General features: G+C 44.8%; 1 protein-coding gene across 6 annotated transcripts in view; it reads right to left on the bottom strand.

Moving 5' to 3' along the window:
• CYSTM1 (cysteine rich transmembrane module containing 1) overlaps positions 1 to 25,946 on the bottom strand; it is a 141,693-nt gene that overhangs the window by 61,067 nt on the left and 54,680 nt on the right. For 3 of the 6 annotated variants that reach the window (XM_059888444.1, XM_059888442.1, XM_059888443.1), the window contains exon 2: positions 19,122 to 19,291. In XM_059888444.1, coding sequence (XP_059744427.1) covers positions 19,122 to 19,141 — 20 coding nt within the window. In that variant the 5' untranslated portion in view covers positions 19,142 to 19,291. Of the gene's footprint in view, positions 1 to 8,992; positions 9,478 to 9,508; positions 9,617 to 19,121; positions 19,292 to 25,946 lie in introns of those variants that run through there. The other 3 variants (NM_001078164.1, XM_059888440.1, XM_059888441.1) reach the window with 3 other exon arrangements.

Below are 25,946 nucleotides of genomic sequence, written 5' to 3'. Positions count from 1 at the left end.
CACCAATATGGGGACAGTTAAATAAGCAACGGAATTTCCAAACCACAGAATTTCTATTTGACCCTTAAGAAGAATGAGGTAGAATTATATGCACTGATAATGGAAAAGTGCCAACACAGTGAAAAAAGCAAATTACAATACAAAGCATTCTTACTATCTCATTTGGGCTTAAAAATAAAGTTCTATTTCTAGACCTGAATAGGTTACAGTTATATTAGTGAATATAATTATTCATTAAACTGTACTTTTTTGTCATACACACTTTTCTACACAGTTGGCCCTCTGTATATGCAGGTTTCACAACCTTGGATTCAACCAACAGCAAATTAAAAATATTCAGAAAAAAAAAATCCCAGAGAGTTCCAGAAAGGAAAGCTTGAATGGCAACCATTTATAAAGCATTTACAATGTGTTAGGTATTACAAGTAATCCAGAGATAATTTAAAGTATTCAGAGGATATGCATAGGTTATATGCAAATACTATGTCATTTTATCTAAGAGATTTGAACATCCACATAATTTTGGTGAGAGGGTCCTGGAACTACTGAGAGGTGACTATACATGCTAAAAAATGGAAATTATCTTTAGGTAAAGTCTATTTCATAGCTTTTAGGAGAACCCAGGTGGTGCAGTAGAAAAGAATCCACCTGTCAATACAGGAGACATAGGAGACTCAGGTTCAATCCCTGGATGGGAAAAATCCCCTGGAGGAGGGAATGTACCCACTCCAGGATCCTTGTCTGGACAGTTCCATGGACAGAGGAACCTGGCAGGCTATAGCTCATAAGGTCGTGAAGAGTCGGACACGACTGAACAGGCGCACAACCTATTTCTTAACTTATTGAGCTGGAAAGCCATGCTTCTAGATGCTTCCAACAACCATCCAACTACTACTGAGAATATGTTTTGTTCCAGCTTCAGGGCAGGATCTACAGCTGTGAACAGACCCATAGATTCTAGGCAAACCTCACCAAGGGCTCCTTCTCCAGCCTTTATTAATCTTGGATGGTTCTCTGCAGAAACCACAGGACACCTGAATGCAGGGCAGACTACTGTCTTCAGCTTCTGGAAGGACTCCTCAAAGGTGGACCTCACTCAGCCCCTTGTCTGACAGACAGCTCCCCAAATGCCAGTAATTCCCCCACCTCTCAATACCTCCTTTGGAACTCCAATGTCCAGCTTCATCCGACCATAAGTTCAGGGACTCTGGTCAGTACCCCACTAATGTAGCTATCTGAAAGCCATGGGGAAGTGAAGACTGGCTCCTCCTCAGAAAGAAAGGCTGGGATCTCTGAATTACATCTAGTCACTTGGATGTACAAGATGGCATTGTCACTCTGCAACTTCAAACAGCCAGTCCTCAAAGTGACAATGGAGAGAAAATGAGTTCAGCAAGAGGGAGGGCAGAAGCGAAAGCAGCAGTGAACAGAAGGAAAAGTAAAAGGGAAGAAAGCTGTTAATAGAGAAAGTGAGTTGAGGAGATGAAAGGACAGGTTAGAGCAGGGAGAGAGAAAAAAGGGAGGAACTCTGCCCCCTGCCAACTTGAGAGGACACACTAGAAAGGCACAGGTCCGTCCCTCCTACAAGCTGACGAGGCCACTTCCCAGGCCAGGTCCCCCACCAGCACAGCCCCTGAAAGACGGGCTCTGCCTGCCCCCTCCCAGAGCATTAGACTAGGCTTTGTGGGAAAGCTGAAATCTTGATAGCTTAGAAAGAGGCCCCTACAGCTTCATGTGCTGGTAATGTAACTGAGCACTCCTGGTTCCTGCTGTCTACCAGACCGGCCCTGGCTTTGCTTCATCATTAAAGCAAGCTCTCCTGACCCTCTGCAGGAGCCACAGCTCAGTCAGCACCGCAGGGCGGCTTCAAAGGACAAGAGTGGATTTCACTGCGCACCAGCAAGTACCAGTCACACCTGCCATGTGGTCACCCCAAGGACCAGACAACCCAGGGCAGTTCATTTCTTCCTCCTTTCTTTTCTTCATTTTCTTAGAATTTTTAAAATAGGCATTACAGACAAAAAGGTTACACAAAACAGAGGCTAGATGCTAACTTCAGAGTTCTGTCATTAGTTACACCCACCAAGAGCAACTGTATGTTAATATATGGAAGCCAAGGAGATCAAAGGAGTATGGGGTGGTGATTACTTGAAACCAAAACAAAAAACACAAACTGCATCCACCCTGAGCAAAATTTTGAGTTTTCCAAGCACACACTTGCACAGAAAGAGCAATAGAACACAGCACCAATAAAGTCACATCCTTGGCAGAGGGCCTAGAATCTATTGATGATATAATATACAGGTTCAACACCACCCAGACCTCCTTCTGGCAAACCTCCTATCAAAACAGCAGTGGTTTCAACTGACTGCATGCATTTCTTTTTAGTTCCTAGACCCTTCACTCTACTGTCTTCCTGGTATCACAGAGCCACTAGGAGTGTCAAGAGGTGGGGTTCAAGGGGCCCTCTCTGAAACCTGGCTACCCGCAAACCATCCCTATCACCTGTCTACTGCCGCCCGAAAAAACTCACAGTGAGTCATATCTTTGGATGAAGGCAGTATTTTTCCAAGTGGGATACATGGCAGGTGTGGGGAATGTGGACAATTGTAACAGTTATGCTTTTTAAGATTTGCCTTCTATTTGTGTCAGGTGATAGCTGTTTCCAATTTAAGCCAATCATAGTTTTCCCCTGAAATAACTTCTGGAGGGTTTTTTTATAAATGGCACATTTTAAAGAAAAATATGTTAACAGTACTGACAGCAAAGAGATAAGACAAAAATCATGCAGGTGGAATACAAATGAACTGTGAGAAACAGGTAAAGCATCCACCTCCAAGCCCTTTGACTTTGCATGCAACTAGCCCTCACTGGGGCCTTCCCAGGTGGCTCAGTGGTAAAGAATCCACAGTGCACGTGGGTTCAATCCCTGGGTTGGGAAGATCCCCTGGAATAGAAAATGGCAACTCACTCCAGTATTCTTGCCTGGAAAATCCCATGGACAGAGGAGCCTGGCAGGCTACAGTCCATGGGGTTGCAAAAGAGTTGGACATGACTGAGCAACTAAATAGCAACAACAGCCATCACTGGTGTTTCTACTGCCACCATCACGTATCAAGATTTGCCAAGGTTTAGCTCCACAAAGTCAGCAGAACCAGAAGGATGCAGAAACTGCATCAGAGACTGAAGAAACAATCTTAATGAGGGTGTTGCAGAAGAAAGGCTGGGGGGTGGGGGGGAAGGAGGGACACTGGGTCTGGGGTCTATGGGAAGCTGGCAGGCAGCAGGAAAGCAGTAAAAACAAGCTTAAAGATAAGGGCTCATGAGCTAGGCACATTCCTACAGAAGTCCCCCTCTTCACATGTCTTGTACCCACATGATCCTACCCAAGGTCCCAACACTGAAAGCTGACGGGCGAAGTACTGAGGCCAGAAGCCAGGCACCACTTCCCAGGTCTTCTTGGTCCCAAAGAACTTTGCAGCTCAACAGCCCCCAACCCCTACCTTTTTGTGAACACTGGCCATGAGGTCAGATAGTTTTCAGTCGTGATCTACACTATTTTCTGAGCCAACTCTCTTGACACTAATAACTCTTTAGCACAAATCAGAGAAGTGATAAGAGGCATCCGTGAATAAGGCATTACTCTCTAATGAGTAAATTCAGGTAAATCAAACCCTCTTCTCACCATGATTACCAAGACTCCCTTATATCATTTACTTGCATCATCACAATAAACTGAATATCACAATAAAGCAACTAACACAAGTTTTTTGGCTTCCCAGTGCAGATAAAGGTTATGTATTCACTATACGATAGTCTGAGGGTGCAAAAGTATTACGTCTAAAAAAACACTGTACACACCTTAATGTACAACCTCTGATGCTGGTAAAGACTGAAAGCAGGAGAAGGGGATGACAGAGGATGAGATGGTGGGATGGCATCTTCGACTCATTGGACATGAGTTTGAGAAAGTTCTGGGAGTTGGTGATGGACAGGGAAGCTTGGCGTGCTGCAGTCCATGGGGTCGCAAAGAATCGGACACAGCCGAGCGACTGAACTGAACGCACCTAATTTAAAAATATTTTATTGCTGAAAAATGCTAACAAACATCCAAGCCTTCAGTAAATTGTAATCTCTTTGCTGGTGGAGGTTTGAAGTATTGTGAGAATTACCAAAATGTGACACAGACACACAAAGTGAACAACTGCTGTTGAAAAATGTCATCGACAGACATAGGGTTGCCACAAACCTTCAATCCCTAATAATCGCAGTATATGCAAAGCACAACGGAGCCAAGTACAATAAAATGAGGGAGGCCTATTGAGAAATGGAGTGTTTCCTGCCCGATTAGTAAACAGGGATATCACCATCATTAGCAATTCAATTGCAGCCCTCAATCGTGAGCCTGAGCCAGGCAGCCCCAAGGGAACTCAGGAAGGAGAATGCCTGCCATCCAGCCTCCCTCAGACTCGAGCCTCTTCCTACGGTGAGAGTAAGCCCTGATGAACTGAGGATATTCATTCACAGGATACTGGCCTGATAGCTGAGGTGTATATCAAAGGAATGATTTCAGTTAGCTCAGCCTCTCACATCTTCCACATACAGAAAATAGATATATTCCTTAACTTGGGTTATCTGGTTTTCTTTAAATAATAATAACCTTTTGATGTTCAGACTACCTGCCTTTTGTTGCAAAATTTCTATATAACCTGGCTCCCCTTCTCATCTCCTTGGAGCAATTTTCTCAGGATTACTTCAGAAGCTGTTTTCTGGGCTTAAAAGTCCTCAAAATTCCCACCAAATAACACTCAACTTTAAGTTGTGAATATTTTTTAAGTCGACACTATAATCGAAAGGTTCAGAAAAATAGACACTATCTCTTGTTTTTGGCAAAGACATAAAAGACTTGCTGCCTGCCCACAGAGACTGGATTCAAAGCATTTATCTCCCTTGCTTTAGAAGGGAGGGCCCATTCAGTTTCCCAGCTCTGATTCTGAGGCTTAAAAAAGTACTAATATTCCACACAGCCCAGTGAAAGTCGCTCAGTCGTGTCCGACTCTTTACAACCCCAAGGGCTACACAGTCCATGGAATTCTCCAGGCCAGAATACTGGAGTGGTTAGCCGTTCCCTTCTCCAGGAGATCTCCCCAACCCAGGGATTGAACCCAGGTCTCCCATATTGCAGTGGATTCTGCAGTAATATTCCACATGTGCCTCTGAAAAACTACAAAAGAAGTCATTCTCAGTTCACTTCCTTTTGAAGAGCCCTTTATATACAGTATCCAAGATGGTGTGAACTTTTTGGTCAGAGCTTGGAGGGTCAACTCATGCCCACTCCCCTTGCTTCTAAACTGCTGGGTTTTAATTACTGACTCCCATTTTACAGCCAAGTCAATTAGTAGCCTTGGTTAAGTGTGAGGAGGTTGGAGGCCTAAAATACAGCTTTCAATTCAGCATGAGAAAAACAGGAAGCCTCTCCTGTCAGCAACTTCCCTCATGTGATAACTATGCCACAAGTCTAAGAGATGGATTTTGTAGTTCTGTAGGGTCCCTGGATGCTTCAGCAAGCACCTGAATCCCTACCTGACCAAGGACTGGCAGAGTGACATAGTAGGAGAGGGGAATTTTAAAAGGTGACTATTTCACTCCTCATTCAATTTAGTGAGCATTATTGCTCACTTCAGTCTCTGAAGAGCTTAATAACTAACTCCTGGGTTGAAAGGATGCTGGGTCAAAAGCCCAAGAGGCTGCTAGGTTACTGGTTTACTCCAGACACTCTAAACCAGCTGGATAAAATGTAAAACAGTCTGAACTTATTTACATATGAAATACAAACATGAACTTACCCTTAGGCCTCCAGATCACACTACTGGTTTACTGGTGACCAAACCCAAATATACCAGGAAACAAAAACAAAAAAACCTCAGGGTGCTCAATGAAGCTTTTATAAAAATTCAGAATGTTCACCTCTTTTTTTTATTTCACGGTATCTCAAAAAAATACCATTCATCCAACAAAGCAAAATATTTGCTTTGGAGGAGCTCAAATTTCATATAAGCGTCCTATGAATACTCCTTCAGAATCTCTGTGAAGAGAGCGCTGCCCATTACCCCATTTCAAGGGTGAGGAATGTTTCCAGCCAGGAAAGGAGGGACTGCTGTTGGGTGACAAAGGCATAGGCCTAGAAGGTTCCATGGGGGTCTGGCTCATACCCCAGCCCTGCCTCTCTCTCACCTGGGCCCAGTTTCCCTTAAGGGAGGTTATTTCTGTTCTTCAACAAAACAACCAGAGAGAGGCAAAGTGACAGATGAGATTTACTAGAACAAGATGCTTGTAAGGTTTACAAGCAGGCAGGCAAGTGTTGCACTGCCCTGAGTACTCAGTGGGTTACATTTTTATAATCAGAAAAAGAGAGGGGTAGGGGAGAAGATCTTTGTCTTTCTTGAGTAGTGTCACACTTCCATGATCAGTTCTTTCCCCAGGTAGAGCAGGCAAGTTTTCTTGTCCCTATTGGATCGGGCCAGGACTGTCACAGCACTTTGGAAAAGTTATTCAGGTCTCAGTACAATGCGGGTCTTTCATTTTGAAAAGTCACCTTCCCATAAATGACTGTTTTTGTGTGCACATAGCACATCCTGAGGGTCATTAACTTGATGACGCCACTGGGTAGGTTGTGGGTCTTATTCTCTACTATTGTTTTATTGCTTGGGGGGCACTGTGCAATGAACATGTCTTAGGGGTCAAAGAGTATGTTTTAGGGGTCATTAACTCACTGAGCTCACTGAGTAGGAGGTAGGTCTCATGCCACCACTGCTTTATTGTCTGGGGGCATGTCTTGTGCTTCTGTTGCATGGTTTTGTTGCTAAGCAGGTTAGATTTGATTTTATTGTTAAGCCAACCAATCTGGCTTTGATGCTAAGTGACTTGTTTTGCTTTGTGAGTCAAGCAAGCGCACATGGTCTCAGAATCTTCCCATTATTTTCTTGAGTGATCATTAATCTTACTGTAGTCTCCCAAAGCCCCCTGAAGTTCCCTCTCTATCTACAATTCCCTAACCGGGTTTCTAAGCTAACTGTTTGCTTATCCTTGTGCTTGCTTGCGTGTGCGCTCAGTCCGACTCTTTTCGATCCCATGGATTGCAGGTCACCAGGCTCCTCTGTCCATGGAATTTTCCAGGCAGGAATACTGAAGTGAGTTGCCATTTCCTACTCCAGGGGATTATCCTACTCTATCCCTATTAGTTATCGTGTTTGGAGGGTGGGGGGACCGTTTACAAAGAAAGCATGATTAACTGGCCGTTTCAAATGCTTCCAAAGAGATTTAGAAAATTGATAACAATTTTTAAAAAAAGTGGCCCAGAAATCTAATCTCCAGTGATTCTTAAAATTATGGGGCTCCTGGAGAGCCCAATAAAAAACACTAACAAACCCTACCAATGAATAAGCACACAAGGGGAAAAGCTCTCCGGCTTAGTAGAAATATGTTGTAAACACACATTGCTCAATGCTCAAATGGCCTGTCTTAAGATGTCATTTACAGAGAATGATGTTGCTGATCTGACTGGAAGTTCGCTTTGCCCAGATACCACCACTCTGGATTTGTCCTCCCTTGGGTGCTGTGCTGGTTTCTCCATTTATACACAAACCTTGCCAAGTTCTCAGCAATTCCCTCAACTGGCTTTTACTGTACAGGATCCCTGGAGGTTCAATTCTGTTTTCTGGAGTCAAGCAAATACAAAACAAGTTGGTGAGAAGTTTCAGCTATTTCACTTCCTCCAGAAAAGAGAAGTTTGTGGAAGATTCAATATAAAAGGGACAGCTGTTTTGTTTTTTGTTTTTTTAATTCCCCCCCTCCACAGGATCAGTAAATTTCAGAGTTGTAAAAAATTGTACATCAATCATTCCTCTTCAATAATCAAAATATCTTCTTCTCACTTCTTAAGAATTTAAGACAAAAATGGCCAATTAACACTTATGCAGCGTTACCTGGAAAGCCCACACACTGAAAGTAGTAGGTAGGAAGGGGGGAATCTGTTCTACAATTAACAAAGAGCATGGAACTCCTTTCAGCTTCCCCAGTGCCCCCATATTCATGTTTTGGGCACTGATTATCCTTCAAGAACTTCTGTGCCATTAAATCTCCTATCATTCACTTGCACTTTGGGTTTCACCTAGGAGAAGGCAATGGCAACCCACTCCAGTGTTCTTGCTTGGAGAATCCCAGGGACGGGGGAGCCTGGTGGGCTGCCGTCTATGGGGTCGCACAGAGTCGGACACGACTGAAGCGACTTGGCAGCAGCAGCAGCAAGGTATAAGAGGTGTTGTAGAACACTCTGAAACCTCTAAAGGGTTAAGTGCTGTGGACAATACAACCTCAATGCATATGGAGGAAGGCAAATCCCGTAAACAGTCATAACTGATCGGATCAAATGAGATAAGAGAAGGCAGCTGGGTGCTTCTTTTCCCTCAGAAGAAGGAATTATTTAAAAATCTAGGATAATTGGCACCTGGCTGCCTACGCCCCCATCCCTGTCTCCTACAAACATTTCCGAAGCAAGGTTTCCAGAATCCCAACAGATTAGAGTTCTAGGCGTTGTCATCTCTTTTCCAGGCTGTCACAACAGCCTCCTCAGTCTCCCCATACCAGTGTTCCCCCTACCGCAATCCAGCCGACGCTTCAATGGGCTCCCACCCACAAACCCTCAGCTAAGCACTCAAAAGTTTTTTCAAATGGGCCCTAACCTAACTTTCCAAACTTCTCCTCCGACCCCAAAACCTCCCTAGCACTCAATCCAGTAAGTCTTTCCTTTACTTCCAGCTCAAGGTCTCTTTCCCAGAGGTCCCCGTTCCCTCCCCCTACTCTTCCAACCCCCACAGCTGCCGGAGATTAGCCCCATCCCTTGGGGCTCCGCTCAGATTTCACTCCCCCCAACAGGTCTATTCACATTTCTATCAACCGCATTCAACAGGACTGAAACATCTTTTCTGAACACCTCTGGTCCCAGCTCCCGCCGGGCCTCGCGTCCCCAGCAGGCTCGGTTCTGCGCATGGAGTGGGTCGCCCGCAGCACTCTAGAAATCGCAGCTCAAGGCGAAGAGACGCGGACGCCTCCCGCAGACGTCCCTCGAGACCGGGTGTGGCAAGCCTAGCTCTCAGTCAGCCGACTCCTCGCTACGCGGAGCCCCTAAGTCCTCGGCCCAGAGGCCCCGGCGGGCAGTGCGGGATCTTCCCAGCCTCAGCCAGCGGCGCTGCGACTGGACCCGGAGGAGCAGCCGCTAAGCGCTGGGGTGTGTATCAGGCCGGCTCCAACAGCTCCGCCGGCTCCCGGCCTCTCCCCCAGCTCTGCTCGCTTCCCGGCTCGAGTCCGCCCATAGCGCCCGGGAGCCCGTCGCTTTCCCGGCGCCCTCTGGGGAGCTCGGGGGTGCGCAAAAGCCCGGAAGGGCGCTGCCCGCGCCTAACCCCCTCCTTGGTCCCAGCTTGGCTGGGCCCGGGTCCACCGCGGGCCTCACCTCTCCTCTCTACGAATCCGCTGAGCACTGGTTCGGCCGGGACCCGCTGGAACCTGACGACACCGCACAAGTGGCGCCGCACCTGCCAAGGAGCAAGAGAGGTGACTAGGCTCGCCTGACGTCACGGCCTCCCCGAGCGCCGCGAGCGCGGAGTCACCTGATCACCCTGGCAACACGCGCGGGGCGGGGCGAGGCGGGGGGCGGCGTCACAGCGCGAGCCCCGCCCCGAGCAGCGAGGCCCGGAGGCGCCACCCAGAGAGCTCCCGAGCGGTTTACGGTAACTCGAGGTCCGGGTCCGGCCGTCCGGCTCCGGCTTCCCTGCTCTGGCCTTAAAGTAGGCATGGATAAGTGGGCATGGATACCCGAGGCTCCAAAAGGCAGTCACCTCAGGCTGGATCAGTGCTCCGAGACTCCAGACGTTATCCCCTCACCGTCAGGGCAAGTGCCTGGCCTCAGGGCCTGTGTCCTCACCGAACCCATAAGGGATTCAGTGCAAGGCATGCTGCAGGCTTCGCTTGTGGGCCGCTTCTCTCCGCGTCTTCTTCTAGATCCAACTAGGTTTGAGGGTTTGCTTCGAAAACTGTACATGAGAGGACTGGGGCTGAGTTTGGTAACTGGATTGCTCTCTGGCAACTTTACCCATAAGCCTCACAACAAGTAGTGCAGCCTTTGCTGGAGAATATAATAGTAAGACTTCATTCACTCAGGATGAAGAACAGGCTGTAGGCCAGCCCAGTCCTCCAGTCCTGCAGCCCTCCTCCTCTGCCAACAGAAAGAGAAAGCACTGAAACACCCAGAGCAAAGCTTAGCACAACTCTGAAAGTCCTAGTTGAAGTCCGATTTGTTTTCAGTTTAGAAATTGATTTTCCCTTCAGTTTCCTCCCCTAGCTCACTATGATGGTATGCCTACATCTCTGTGACTTTCCAGTCACTAGACATAGACCGTCAGTTTCAAAATGAAAATGTAAGATCCTGTGGAGGCCCTGGTTTGAGAGCCACTGCTTATTCTATCCCTTTACTTCTTTCTGAGTTCCATTTAAGTTTTACTCTCCTACACGCTGCACCACTATGGAAGTTTCATATATGTTGTCCTTCCCTCTTAGAGTATGGGATTTTAAACCAAAAAGTTACTTTATAAATAACTTCTAGTGAGCATCTTTGACTGGCAATGGGTACTTAAGGCACGATCCTTGAAGATTAAAAGTTTATGAGTGGTGCATCTCATATCCAAGTACCACCTGTACTGTTTACTTAATAGTTTTGTTTCAAGTGACACTTGTTTATTTTTATACATTTAAAAAAGAAACTAGCATATAAATGGGGTGGGGGAAAGACAGCTGTGAAAGAGAAGAATCATGGCTCCAGACAGAGTTGTACTAAAAGGAAAGAGATTTAAAACATGAGCCCAGGTCCCAAAGAGCAGAGATTAGGAGGCAGGAAGATGGTGGGAGCAGAGCAGGGGTAGCCAGACCTGGGGTGGCTGGTTGGGCTGAGGAGAGGAGCTCTAAATGCAGGTTAGGGATGCGTGGGGGAAAAGCTGCGCTGGAATGAGGTTTGAGGGATGCAGTAGAGGGGAGAAGTCTGGGAGTGGAGAGAATGGAGAGGGGATCTAGAGGAAGAAGGAACAGTGGTTTGAGGAGGGACTACTGAAAGGAAGGGTGTGCTAACAGCATTAAGGAAAGGGAGATTACAAAAATGAGGACTGCAAGGAAGGAGGAGCAGTGAGAAGAACCTGATGGAGGCCCTATGGGAAAGCTCAGAGCTTCTGAGGCTGTAATGTGGGCAGAGCAAGGTGAGATGAGAGTGGGGGCAGGGTTAACTGCCTTGGAAGAGAGGGCAGCTGGACATACAGGGCCATGCTGTGGGAGAAGAATGGTGTTTTCAGTAAGGTCCTTGGCCACTCCCATTTTACTGAGTTGTTTGGGATAATGGCAATAAGCAGTTCATGATCTGAGCCACAGTCAGCTCCTGGTCTTGTTTTTGCTGACTGTATAGAGCTTCTCCATCTTTGGCTGCAAAGAATATAATCAATCTGATTCCGGTATTGACCATCTGGTGATGTCCATGAGTAGAGTCTTCTCTTGTGTTGTTGGAAGAGGGTGTTTGCCATGAGCAGTGCGTTCTCTTGGCAAAGCTCTGTTAGCCTTTGCCTTGCTTCATTCTGTACTCCAAAGCCAAATTTGCCTGTTACTCCAGGTATTTCTTGACTTCCTACTTTTGCGTTCCAGTCCCCTATAATGAAAAGGACATCTTTTTTGGGTGTTAGTTCTAGAAGGTCTTGTAGGTTTTCATAGAACCGTTCAACTTCAGCTTCTTCAGCATTACTGGTCAGGGCATAGACTTGGATTACTGTGATATTGAATGGTTTGCCTTGGAAACAAACAGAGATCATTTTGTCATTTTTGAGATTGCATCCAAGTACTGCATTTGTTGTACTTGACTCTTGTTGACTATAATGGCTATTCCATTTCTTCTAAGGGATTCTTGCCCACAGTAGTAGATATAATGGTCATCTAAGTTAAATTTACCCATTCCAGTCCATTTTAGTTCACAGATTCCTAAAATGTTGATGTTCACTCTTGTCATCTCCATACAGTCAGCAAAAACAAGACTGGGAGCTGACTGTGGCTTGGGTCATAAACTCCTACTGCCAAATTCAGACTTAAATTGAAGAAAGTAGGGAAAACCACTAGACCATTCAGGTATGACCTAAATCAAATCCCTTACGATTATACAATGGAAGTGACAAAGAGATTCAAGGGATTAGATCTGATAGACAGAGTGCCTGAAGAACTATGGACAGAGGTTCGTAACATTGTACAGGAGGCAATGATTAAGACTGTCCCCAAGAAAAAGAAATGCAAAAAGGAAAAATGGTTGTCTGAGAGGCCTTACAATAGCTGTGAATAGAAGAGAAGCAAAAGGCAAAGGAGAAAAGGAAAGATATAAGCATCTGAATGCAGAGTTCCAAAGACTAGCAAGGAGAGATAAGAAAGCCTTCCTCAGCGATCAATGCAAAGAAATAGAGGAAAACAACAGAATGGGAAAGATGAGATCTCTTCAAGAAATTAGAGATACCAAGGGAACATTTTATGCAAAGATGGGCACAATAAAGGACAGAAATGGTATGGACCTAACAGAAGCAGAAGACATTAAGGAGAGGTGGCAAGAATACACAGAAGAACTATTAAAAAAAGATCTTCATGACCCAGATAATCACAATGGTGTGATCACTCACCTAAAGCCAGACATCCTGGAATGAGAAGGCAAGTAGACCTTAGGAAGCATCACTACGAACAAAGCTAGTGGAGGTGATGGAATTCCAGTTGAGCTGTTTCAAATCCTAAAAGATGATTCTGTGAAAGTGCTACACTCAATATGCCAGCAAATTTGGAAAACTCAGCAGTGGCCAAAGGACTGGAAAAGGTCAGTTTTCATTCCAATCCCAAAGAAAGGCAATGCTAAAGAATGCTCAAGCTATTGCACAATTTCAGTCATCTCATATGCTAGCAAAGTAATGCCCAAAATTTTCCAAGATAGGCTTCAACAATACATGAACCAAGAACTTCCAGATGTTCAAGCTGGATTTAGAAAAGGCAGAGGAACCAGAGATCAAATTGCCAACATTCACTGGATCATTGAAAAAGCAAGAGAGTTCCAGAAAAACATCTACTTCTGCTTTATTGACTACGCCAAAGCCTTTGACTGTGTGAATCACCACAAACTGTGGAATATTCTTCAAGAAATGGGAATACCAGACCACCTGACCTGCCTCCTGAGAAATCTGTATGCAGGTCAAGAAGCAACAGTTAGAACTGGACATGGAGCAACAGACTGGTTCCAAATTGGGAAAGGAATACGTCAAAGCTGTATATTGTCACCCTACTTCTTTAACTTATATGCAGAGTACATCATGAGAAATGCTGGACTGGATGAAAAACAAGCTGGAATCAAGATTGTAACCTCAGATATGCAGATGACACCACCCTTATGGCAGAAAGTGAAGAAGCCTCTTGATGTAAGTGAAAGAGGAGAGTGAAAAAGTTGGCTTAAAACTCAACATTCAGAAAACTAAGATCATGGCATCTGGTCCCATCATCACATGGCAAATAGATGGGGAAACAGTGGAAAGAGTGACAGACTATTTTGGGGGGCTCCAAAATCACTGTAGATGGTGACTGCATCCATGAAATTAAAATACGCTTGCTCCTTGGAAGACAAGCTATGACCAATCTAGACAGCATATTAAAAAGCAGAGACATTACTTTGCCCACAAAGGTCCGTCTAGCCAAAGCTATGGTTTTTCCAGTAGTCATGTATGGATGTGAGACTTGGACTATAAAGAAAGCTGAGTGCTGAAGAATTGATGCTTTTGAATTGTGGAGTTGGAGAAGACTCTTGAGAGTCCCTTGGACTGCAAGGAGATCCAACCAGTCCATTCTAAAGGAGATCAGCCCTGGGTGATGCTAAAGCTGAAACTCCAGTACTTTGGCCACCTCATGTGAAGAGTTGACTCATTGGAAAAGACTTTGATGCTGGGAGGGATTGGGGGCAGTAGGAGAAGGGGACGACAGAGGATGAGATGGTGGCTGGATGGCATCACCGACTCGATGGATGTGAGTTTGAGTGAACTCCGGGAGATGGTGATGGACAGGGAGGCCTGGCGTGCTGCGATTCATGGGGTCGAAAAGAGTTGGACACAACTGAGCGACTGAACTGAACTGAACTTGGATGTGATGGGGCATAACCATCAAAGGAAAAATAGAATGTTCCCCACCCTCATTCCCACCACTCCCTTGAGGAAGGAGCGCTATCATGAATACAAATTCAAGGAATGTTACTTGGCAGCAATCCAGAACTGAGACATGGCAAAGGAGCATGGCCATTTCTAGGATTTGACCTCCAATCCCAGAAGTGAATAGTCAGCCAGATGTAGAAGTTATTGGAGTTTCTTAAAATTTTCTTTCCTGAAAATAAAGAAAAATGCCTGTGTGAAAGGTCCTGAAACTCCAGTACTTTGGCCACCGCATGAGAAAAGTTGACTTATTGGAAAAGACTCTGATGCTAGGAGGGATTGGGGGCAGGAGGAGAAGGGGACAACAGAGGATGAGATGGCTGGATGGCATCACTGACTCGATGGACGTGAGTCTGAGTGAACTCCAGGAGTTGGTGATGGACAGGGAGGCCTGGCATGCTGCTATTCGTGGGGTCGCAAAGAGTCGGACACGACTGAACGACTGAACTGAACTAAACTGAACTGAAGGTCCTGACAACGCAAAGTTTTGTGAATGGATTAGCCACAGAAATGGCAAAGGATTTTCAACATTTGTGAACTCAGGAAAACCATCCAAGGATTGTGGAGGCAGCATAATGCAGGGGTAGGGAACATATGCTCTGTGATTTATCCATTTTGTAAAATCAGACAAGTTATCCACCTTCCTTGACCCTCAGTCTTATCTGTAAAATGGGTTTAATACCTACTTCATGAGACTGTCATTAACTCGAGGTGAATTCTAAGTCAAAGGAAAGACACAGATTCAGGTTTTCAGGAGGCCATTTTCAAACTCATTGTATTTGGGGGACTTCCCTGGTGGTCCTGTGGTTAAGAATCTGCCTTGCAATGAGCAGGATGCAGATTCAATCCTTGGTCAGGGAACTAAGAGCCCATATGCCACAGGGCAACTTAGCCCGTGCCACAACTACTGAGCCCATGGGAGCCCACTCACCACAACTAGAGAGAGTCTATGCCCCGTAACAAAAGGTAACAGATGGCGCAATGAAGATCCTGCATGCTGCAACTAAGACCTGATGTATCCAAATACATAAATATTTTTTAAAAATCACTCTATTTTCATTGGCCCCATTTGTTCACTTACCAACTGGATGAAGGAATGTCTCTTGGATGCCTAATATACACACTACACCGTGATGGATATGAAAGGGGTGAGTTCTCTGACTTGGTCCTCCAGACAGGACAGTGGGACAGTATGAGAGCTCCACAAAGACCCTGTGAAACTGAAGGCTAAACTATGTCATGCCCTTCTCTGCCCTTAGCATTCACAAAGAGGGACACCATGCTGGCTGCATTGGAAGGTGGGATGTATGAAAGACAGGGTCTGGAACACAGCCGGAAAGGCAAGATTTGGAGAAGTGGTGAGAGAAAAGAGCTTTCTTGGTCATGTCATCCAGATGACATGAACACCTGGGACAGGGGCTTAGTAAATATTTGCTGAGTGAATAAATGAATGAATGAAAGATTTGAACAAATAAGCAAAGGCCATACCATTAGGGAATGGTGGGCCCAGGCATAAGCCCAGCCTAGGTCGGCTGTGGAAACTAGAGAGTTGTGAGAAACAAGGTAGGGACAGGGAAGACTGTAAGAGGAGCTTTTGAAACAGCAGAATCTTCTGGTAGCAACACAGGGTCTGGAGCCAGGGTGACAGGGTTGCATTCGAACTCTTATCACTTATTGGCCACATGTCCTTGAGAAAGTTATTTAGCCTCTTTCTGTGTTAGTGTCCTCATTTGGAAAAAAAATATGGATTACATTGTTATCTACTTTATAGATTTTTTCCCCACCCTATCCCTATCCACAGTGTATCTAGAGTGTTATTTTGAAGATTAACTAAGATGATGTGTATGAAACCTAGACATGGAGCTTGGCACCTAGTCAGTGCTCCTACCGGAAAAGATGCTTTTGAACTGCGGTGTTGGAGAAGGCTCTTTTTATTAAAATCTAAATTTATTTATTTTAATTGGAGGCTAATTACTTTACAATATTGTATTGGTTTTGCCATACATCAACATGAATCCGCCATGGTGGAGAAGACTCTTGAGAGTCCCTTGGACTGCAAGGAGATCCAACCAGTCCCTCCTAAAGGAGATCAGTCCTGAATGTTCATTGGAAGGACTGATGTTGAAGCTGAAACTCCAATACTTTGGCCACCTGATGTGAAGAGCTGACTCATTTGAAAAGACCCTGATGCTGGGAAAGATTGAGGGCAGGAGGAGAAGGGGACCACAGAGGATGAGATGGTTGGATGGCATCACTGACTCAATGGACATGAGTTTGAGTAAACTCTGGGAGTTGGTGATGGACAGGGAAGCCAGGTATGCTGCAGTCCATGGGGTTGCAAAGAGTCGGACACGACTGAGCGACTGAACTGAAGCGCTCCTAACTGTTCACTTTTCTTTATTATTGGTATTGGTTTTATTAAGGCATGAGAAGAAGAGTATGGATTCAATACAAAAACAATAGGAATCTACTGAAGCTCCTCAGAATGGAAAGTGGGAATGGAGGCAATGTTTTTGTGTTTGTTTTTTAAGAATATATTTTTATTTATTTTAAAATTTCTATTGGAGTGTAGTTGCTTTACAATGTTGTATTAGTTTCTACTGTATGGCAAAGTGGATCAGCTATATGTATACATATATCCCCTCCTTTTGGAGGATGTAGTGTTTTGTAAAGAATTGTTTGGAAGCAGCATCCGACATGGTCAGAAGGGAGAGAAGGGGCAAAGGTGCAGCCCCAAGAGCTGAGGAAGGGCTGACCAAGGACTAGAAACCACCCCTTCTGGAGAGGAGGAGGGCTGTCTTTTGCTCACATGTGTGTGGCAGTTGGAGCCTGGCAGGTGGAGGTGCACAGAAACCCTATTAAAATGAACATCTCTACATGCTGCACAGGTGAAATAATGTCTTTCTGGAGCTCACAGGCTCAGTGGCAAACACTGTGGAACTCCTCTCAGAACAGAGTTTTAAAGCACTGGGAAATCCACTAAGAGTTGGCTTCTGGCTTTCCTCCTGTGGAAACAGACAAATGAACACATGTGAAAGGAAAGCCAGTGAATGTGGCCAGTACGTACACAAACACCAGAAAAAAAACAAATCAGATTCTTTTCATGTTTGAGGATATTAAAGAAAGGGGAAAACAGCTTCACTTCTGTTTGCTAGCTCATTGGTCTGCCTGATTGTAACAGAATTTGAGGTCCATGTGAAGGAGAAAGGTGTCAGTCTGCTTTCGGCCGTGCTTCAAGGTTTGGGGTTTCACCTGAGCAATGAGTTTCAGTTTTACACATCTTTTTTCTGATTTACATTTTCAGATTCCAATCTGCTAGTCAGGATTGTCTCCATTGCAAGGAACTAAAATGCTCTTCAAATCAGTTTAAGAGAGAGAGAGAATTTATTGGCTCTTGAAACCAGGAGTCCAGACACAAATCTGAACTTCAGGTATAGCTGGATCCAGGCACTCAAACAGTTTCACCAGGAATCACCTCTCTTGCTCTATCTCTCGGCTCTCTTTTCTGTGCATTCTCTGAGAGTGCAGCCCCTCTGAGAGTGTTAGAAGCACATTCTCAAATCAGACAAAAAGCTTTCTCTTTCCCAGAGAACTTTTTACTAAGAAAAGTTCCAGATTGGAGTCTTACTGGTTGCATCGGCTTGGGGTAAATTGCTTCTCTCTGAATGTGTGGTTGTGGCTAGGGGATGTGGCATCTTGGCTAGTTCGTGCTGTCATCTGGAACTGGGGGTAAGGCTAGCCATCTCTCAAACCCCACGTTGGAAAGTGCGGAAAGAACAGCTTCCCCAGGAAAATTGAAGTTTAGTTACCAGAATTAGGAAGAACAGATGCCTAGCAAACAAACAACACAGCTGACCCCTACAGGCCACTGATACCAAAACCACAAGCTTATTGAAGAGTCCTGTAGGCACATGTATTCAATAATATGAAATTCCAGTATTATTCCAAAAGGGTAGCTTTGACTCTAATTGGGAGCCAACTCACCTCCGGTATTTCCAGGAAAAGTGCATCCACTGGGGGGCAAACTCCAGCACTGAGAGGTTCAGCCTTGTTGAGATCATGGTATAGAGCCCACCACTGGTTTTACCTAAGTGCACTCTCTTCTCTGGAAGGATTACTTCTGAGGAAAGTGCTTCAGAGAGTACTTCATGCTTTAAATGTGTTTGCACAGCACCTTGAGTTCTCAAGAAGCACCACATAAAGGCGTGCAATTTTAATTGTGACTTTTCAAAGCACTGATTCCTAAAGTGGCCTGGCATTTAGATAATGATCTTAGAAACCCAGCCCTGGAGGAAAACTCATTTTTCTCATAGGCTGTGACTCAAGTGAGTATGAAGTTTTCATCAACTCTTAAGAATCTCCCTGATTTCTGATATTTTGAAAATAAGGGGGAAAAAATCAGCACCTATAAATTTGAGATACTCAGCCTATATGTCTGTTTGCATTTATATTTATTGAATGAACCAATGATTCATGGAGAAGGGAGCCACAGAGGATCAGATGGGTTGATGGCATCACTGAATCAAAGGACATGAGTTTGAGCAAACTCCAAGAGACATAGTGAAGGACAGGGAAGCCAGGCATGCCGCAGTCCATGGGGTCGCCAAGAGTTGAACACAACTTAGCCACTAAACGATAACAAATGATGATTTAGCACTTGACATATGAAGAATATGAACTCAGGGAAAACATTAAATCCACATATTCATTCAGCACATGTATTAAGTACCAACCACGTGCCAGGGGCTGTTCTAAGCTCTGGAGATGTAGGAATAAGCAAAACAAAATTTTCAAAATCCTTGCTTATATCAAACTTACATTTTAGTAGCTGTGTCCATTCATATACAGCTTTGGGTCTCCTCTGTGTCACTGACAGGGATTGTCATAATCACCAGTAAACATGCAGGACAAATTCTTTGCGAGTGCTTCCTCTAAGGCAAGGCTTTTGGCCAGCGCTCTGTGTACGTTTTCTCGTTATTCTCTTCTTCCTAGGGATTAAAAACAGAATTCAGAGAGATGCACAACCTGTTTAAGAGGCCCTAGGAAGTAAGGGGTGGAGCCAAGATTGAAACTCATTTCTCCATTTCTGCCTTTTTAAAAATTATTTCATTTCTTACGGTTGTATCATCTATTTATTTGTTTTTGACCATGCCATGTGGTATGTGAGATCTTTGTTCCCCTACCAGGGATTGAACCTGAGCCCCTTGCATTAGAAACACAGAGTTTTAACCACTGGACCACAGGAAAGTCCCTTCACATCTGCCTTTTAATTTGTACCCTTTCTTCGAGTGTGGAAGGAGGATGATGCGAAGTGGTGGGATTATGGCAAACTGGAGAACAAGCTCTGTGCAAAGGGAGCCACTATCTAGCCACTTGGCACAGGGGAGTTGGCCTGGTGTAGCCAAGTCTTATGATTTTTTTTCCAGAGAAGCTAGCAAACAGAATTTTGACGTGAAAACCAGTTTTTAAAATACTAGTTAAGCTAAGTATTTTTTAAAATACTGGTGAAAGCTAAACACAATCTGTCTGAGCATTATTCAGGCCATAGGTCTGCCCTTCTATGAGAAAGCACCCCAAAACGAAAAGTGGGTTGAAAAATACAGCTCTGGGGGCTTGCATGATGTAGTTGTCAGGTTGATTTGATAAGGCTAAGTTAAACAGGTGCCCCTGTTTACCAGTAAAGCAATGTCCTTAATGAAAGTTAACAGTGAGGGAGCAGCTGGGGCGTTCCTACCCACTAGCATGGAGGAGGCTGAAGTGAGCCATCTTAGGCTGGGTTGACAGGCCATGCTTATCTGAAAGGGAAAATTTAACTTCAGGGCGGGCTCCATGTTACATCTGAGGCCCTAATAATGATGATTATGCTGTCACTGCACAAGACGCAGTTCAAAATAATTCTCTTCCTAAAAATTACATTCTGCTCGCTTCCTGGTTCTTCTTTGTCTCCTCTTGCCCCAGGACTCCCATGCTCAGCAAGCCTTTCCTCTTACCCACCCCAACGACTGGCAGTCACAGGACAGATGGTGGTCCCATCACTGGGGTGGTCTGAGACCAGAACAAGGCTGGTCACCTGTTGGTGGCAGTGCCTCTTCCTGTCCTGGCCTTTGGAGGGAGGGCAGGAGAACTTCCACATTAAAAAAAAAAAAACATTTGCACCATCAATAGGCTGAGACTCTACAAGACAATAGTTTTGCTTAAAATGAGTAAAGGAATTCCCATCTCCTGGATCTTCACAAGATCAGAAAACCTCTGTTTACTACAAGGATAGTTTCAAAAAGGAAAGTGAAATCTGGCACATGAAAAATCCCCTTTCTATCCGTTCTCAAGATAGTAACTCTGCAGACATATGCCACGTGTATTCCATCACAGCACAACAGTGCTGTCGTGCGCTGGGGACAGATTTGCTGCTGCTGCTAAGGCTGCTGCTGCCACCGCCGCCTCCACCACCTCCTTCTGTTGCCTGGAGAAAGCCGAGGCATGTGGCACTGCTGTGAGATTCTTAGAAGATCAGGCAATTGTTCCTGGCTGGGGCCCTACAACTCAGTTTGTACAGCAAGGCTCTGAATCCTACCTCTCCTGGGCCCTGGAAGCCTTGTTTTTGTTTTCTTTGGAAAACACACACAGTAAGGACTTAGACACTTTCTGAAAGGAATAGGAGAAGGAAAACTCCCCCATTCCTTACTTGAAAGATCATTTACTTCTCCCGCTCAGGGAGGCAGGGCAGTGCTATGAGTGTCCAGAGACCTGCATTCTAGCCCTGGTTCCCCTAAATCCTTGTTTTGGAACCCAGAACCATTTATTAAATCTTTTTGGGCCTCAATTTCCTCATCTGTAGAGTGGGAATAGTAATAGGCCCAGACACACAGAGCTGTCACAAGGGTTAAATGGTATGGGCAGTAGAAGCTGCTCTCTGCACAGAACAAGTTCTCCAGGTCACGGGAGCCTCCATGTATCCCCACCATTGACCGCCAGAATCCACACCCTAGGTTGCTGCTGCTACTGCTGCTAAGTCGCTTCAGTTGTGTCCGACTCTGTGCGACCCCATAGACGGCAGCCCACCAGGCTCCCCTGTCCCTGGGATTCTCCAGGCAAGAACACTGGAGTGGGTTGCCATTTCCTCCTCCAACGCGTGAAAGTGAAAAGTGAAAGTGAAGTCGCTCAGTCGTGTCTGACTCTTAGCGACCCCATGGACTGCAGCCTACCAGGCTCCTCTGTCCGTGGGATTTTCCAGGCAAGAGTACTGGAGTGGGGTGCCATTGCCTTAGGCATCTGCTTCACCTTGGCCTCACCACTAATTTTTCTGGGGCCCCTTGGTCAGGTGATCAGGAGTTATACATGATGACCAGGGTTACTCAAGTGCAGTTCTTTTTCAAAAAAAAATTTTATAGAAGTATAGTTAATTTGGGTTTTCCAGGAGGCAGGAGTGGTAAAGAACTCGCCTGCCAATTCAGGAGATGTGAGACAGGTTCGATCCCTGGGTTGGGAAGATCCCCTGGAGGAGGGCATGGCAACCCACTCCAGAATCCCATGGACAAAGGAGCATGGTGGGTTACAGTCCATAGGGTTGCAAAGAGTCGGACAAAACTGATTCGCCTTAGCATAGCATGTGTAGCACATAGTTACACACTTTACAATGTTATGTTTAATTTCTTCTGTAGAGCAAACTGACTCATTATATATTCTTTTTCACATTCTTTTTCATTATAGTTTATCACAGGATAGTGAATCCCTGCGCTGTAGAGTAGGGCCTTGTGGTTTACCTCTAGTGCAATTCTTTGGCTGCTGCAGGGGAGACCTTGGTACCAGCTACACCCGGAGCCTTATTTAAGTGTCACCTTTACCTGAATTTCTGGGCTGCTTTGGCCACAGGCCAGAGGAGAGTAAGTCTGTCTACCTCCTGCTCCAGGCCGCTCCCTGGAGAGGCCAAACTCGCAGTTCCCTGGGTGTGGAGTCCACCTGCATCAGAGAGGGAGGGGCACTGTGGCCATGCAGTTTCCTCAGCTCCAGGCTAGATCCACTGCTTCTTTTTTTTTCCCCCATATTTTAATTTTTATTGAATATATTAACATAATATTTGGACATAGGTGAAAAATATATTGTTGAAATTCATTTCACCTGAGCTTTTTACTTTTAATTAAAATTGCATGTATGATTTTCATTATATTTCTATTGGCGAGCACTATCCTAAGGTGTCCTGGACGAGCCTGTTCTGGGATTCCCTGGTGGCTCAGTAGTAGAGAATCTGCCTGCCAAGCAGGAGGTGCAGTTTCGATCCCTGGGTCAGGAAGATCTCCTGGAGAAGGAAACAGCAACTCACTCCATTATTCTTGCCTGGGAAATCCCATGGACAGAGGAGCCCGGCATGCTACAGTCCATGGAAGACTCACTGCTTCTGAATCACTGGGGCCAGGGCCTAGGCATCTTCAAGTAACAAACCCTCTGAGAGAGAACAGCCTATCAGATCAGATCAGATCAGATCAGTCCGACTCTTTGCGACCCCATGAATCGCAGCACGCCAGGCCTCCCTGTCCATCACCAACTCCCAGAGTTCACTCAGACTCATGTCACAGTTAGCATTTATGGCCCTCTGGTCCCTCAAACTCTGCAGATGTTTTCCTCAACCTATCTCTCCTCGTGTGTCCTGCTTAACTGGGTCATTGTCGTGCAGGGAAGCCACGCCTTCAAGCTACAAAGTCCCCTGAGTCTGGGATCGTCCCCATCACCTCATAGCAGAGTTTGGCCCTTCTCCCCTCCCCCTATCCTCACCCCCCAGACCTGTTCAGGCCTTCCCCTTGATTTCACACCAGAACCAGTGGTCTTGCTCTCACCTGTCTAATCTGGAGGTCTTGATCTGGAATGGACACCTGGTTCTAATATTCCCGTATTTAAAATTTTCCAGTGGTTTCCCATCCTGCAGGATCCAGTCTGAGGCAGTTAAAAGCCTTTGTCCTCAGCTTCATCTCTCTGGCCACTCCCCTAGAAGGAAAACTCCAGCTGGACTTATCTGATGCCCAGATCTTTGAATTTTCCATGGAGCTGCTTGCCTCTGGGCTACTACAGACACAGCACCCTTCACTGGAACAGTCTTCTTTGCTACTCTTCCTTCAAGTCTGAGCTGAAATGTCACCTCCTCTGGTGAGAGGTTACAAATAGAACATCTGTCACCTTCCCAGATGTTCTCAGGTAGTGCTGACTACTCCCTCCTCTTTCCCTGTACATGCCCTCAAAATATCACCCATGACTCTGTATTGCCTTTATTTGCTTGTGTGTTTCTGCCCCTCTAGACCCATGAGGGATTTCCATCTCATTAATTTCAAATTCCAAACCTTTATCAGGGTTGATAAGGTCCAGTATGATTTGGCTCACACCTACCTCTTCACCCCAACTCCTATCACTCTGCCCTACCCACTTCACCCTGTCACTCTGGCCTTCGAACTGTTTCCAAGATTACCAGACTGCTTCCTGTTCTGGGTCATTGTTCTTGAAGTGACCTTTTTCTGGAATGGCCTCCCCTAGATCTTTCATGGCTGTCTCTCTTGAATGCTCAGTCACTTTAATCGTGTCCTACTCTTTGTGACCCCATGGACTGTAACCCAGCAGGCTCCTCTGTCCATGGGGATTCTCCAGGCAAGAGTACTAGAGTGGATTGCCATGCCCTCCTCCAAGGGATCTTTCCAACTGAGGGATCAAACCCACGTCTCTTATGTCTCCTGCATTGGCAGGCGGGTTCTTTACCACTAGTGTCACCTGGGAAGCCCCTTGACCTCCAGATCTCCTCTCAAATGTCACCTCCTCAAGAATCACTTGGCCAACCAATCAAAAGTAATCTTCCCTCCTTCCATTGTCTCTTGCATACTATATTTTCTTTCCTTTATAGCACTTACCATAAGCTATAGTTAATTCATTTTAAGAATCAGCCCTATTGGAGTACAATTTACATATGGTAAAATGCACATGTTTAAGGTGTACAGTTATGTGAGTTTTGACAAATACCCAAATATTTACCACTCTACTCAAGATGTCAAATATTTCCATAATCTGTATAATTTTCCTGATACCCCCTTCCAGTCAGTACGCCCCCTCCCCAGGGCCAGCCCCAGTCAATCTCTACTCTGCTTTCTGTTCTGTTCCCATAGCTTCATGTTACTTGTTCTAGAACTGCATTTAAATGCAATCATCCAGGGAGTTCTCTGGTGGTCTAGTGGTTAGAATTCAGCACTTTCATTCCTCTGACCCAGGTTCAATCCCTGGTCAGGGAACTGAGATCCCACAAGCTGGGCAGAGGCAGCACCCCCTAAAAAGAACAGTGTAAATGTTATTATCCACCAGCATGTACTCTCCTGCCTGGCTTCTTTCACTTTGCAAAATGTTCTGGAGGTCCATTCATGTTGTAGCAGTTATCAGCATCTGTTTCTTTTTATTATTGAGTAGTAAGCTATTGTATGAATATATCTATTTGCTTGTTGATGGACACCTGGGCCATTTCCATTTTCAGGCTATTACGAATAATGCTGCTTTGACTTACAGACACAGGAAACAAACTTATGGTTACCAAAGGGAAAAGGAGTTGGGGAGGGATAAATAAGGAGTTTGGGATTAGCAAATACAAACTATTACATATGAAATAGATAGACAACAAGGTCCTACTGTATAGCACAGGGAACTATATTCAATATCTTGTAATAAAATATAATGGAAAAGAATCTGAAAAAGAATATATCTATATCTATCTGAATCCCTTTGCTGTATACCAGAAACTAAAACGGCATTATAAATCAAGTATACCTCAATTTTTAATTATCTAAATAAATAAATAAAGCTGCTTGGACAATTTATGACAAGTCTTTGTGTAGACATACATTTCATTTTTTTCAGCTAAATATCTGTATTAGAGATTGCTGGGCATATGGTAAGTGTATATTTTACTTTATAAGATACTGCCACATTTCTTTCCAAAGTGATTTTCCATTTCACACTCCTGCCAGCAAGATATGAGTTTCAGTTGTTCCACATCTTTGACAACACTTATTACTGGTCTTTTAAATTTTAGCCACCCTAATAGATGTATGGTGTTATCTTATTTGTATTTCCCTAACAGCTAATGACATTAGACAGCTTTTCATGTGTGTATGGAATTTGTGTCACTTCTTTTTAAAGTATTTGTTAAAATCTTTTGCCCATATTTTATTTTGGTTATCTTCTTAATATTGAGTTATATTTCTTTATGTATTTTAGATACAAATATTTGTCAAAAATGTGATTGCAAAACTTTCTTCTAGTTGGCAACTTACCTTTTCATGTTCTTAATGCTGTCTTCCAACTCACTCCCCCTTTTATAATTAGTTCTTTCCATGATCTGAGAAATCTCTGCCTATCCCAAGGTCATGTAGATTTTCTTACGCTTTCTTCTACAAGTTTTAAAGTTTTCTTTTTAAAAAATTTAGTTCTTTGATCCATCTCAAGTATGTTGTGAAGTAGAGACTGAGAGTCATTCATTTCCATATGGATATTCAATTATTCCAGCACCATCTGCTGGAAAGTCTATCTCTTCACCTGTAGTTACTTAAATTTTAATTACTGAATTTTTCATTTAATTATTTGTCTCTCCCACTAGACTGTAAACTCCATATATTTGTTCTAACT

Source organism: Bos taurus, chromosome 7 (assembly GCF_002263795.3).
Source record: "Bos taurus isolate L1 Dominette 01449 registration number 42190680 breed Hereford chromosome 7, ARS-UCD2.0, whole genome shotgun sequence".
Classification (NCBI taxonomy): domain Eukaryota; kingdom Metazoa; phylum Chordata; class Mammalia; order Artiodactyla; family Bovidae; genus Bos; species Bos taurus.
This window is presented reverse-complemented; position numbering and strand designations above follow the sequence as displayed.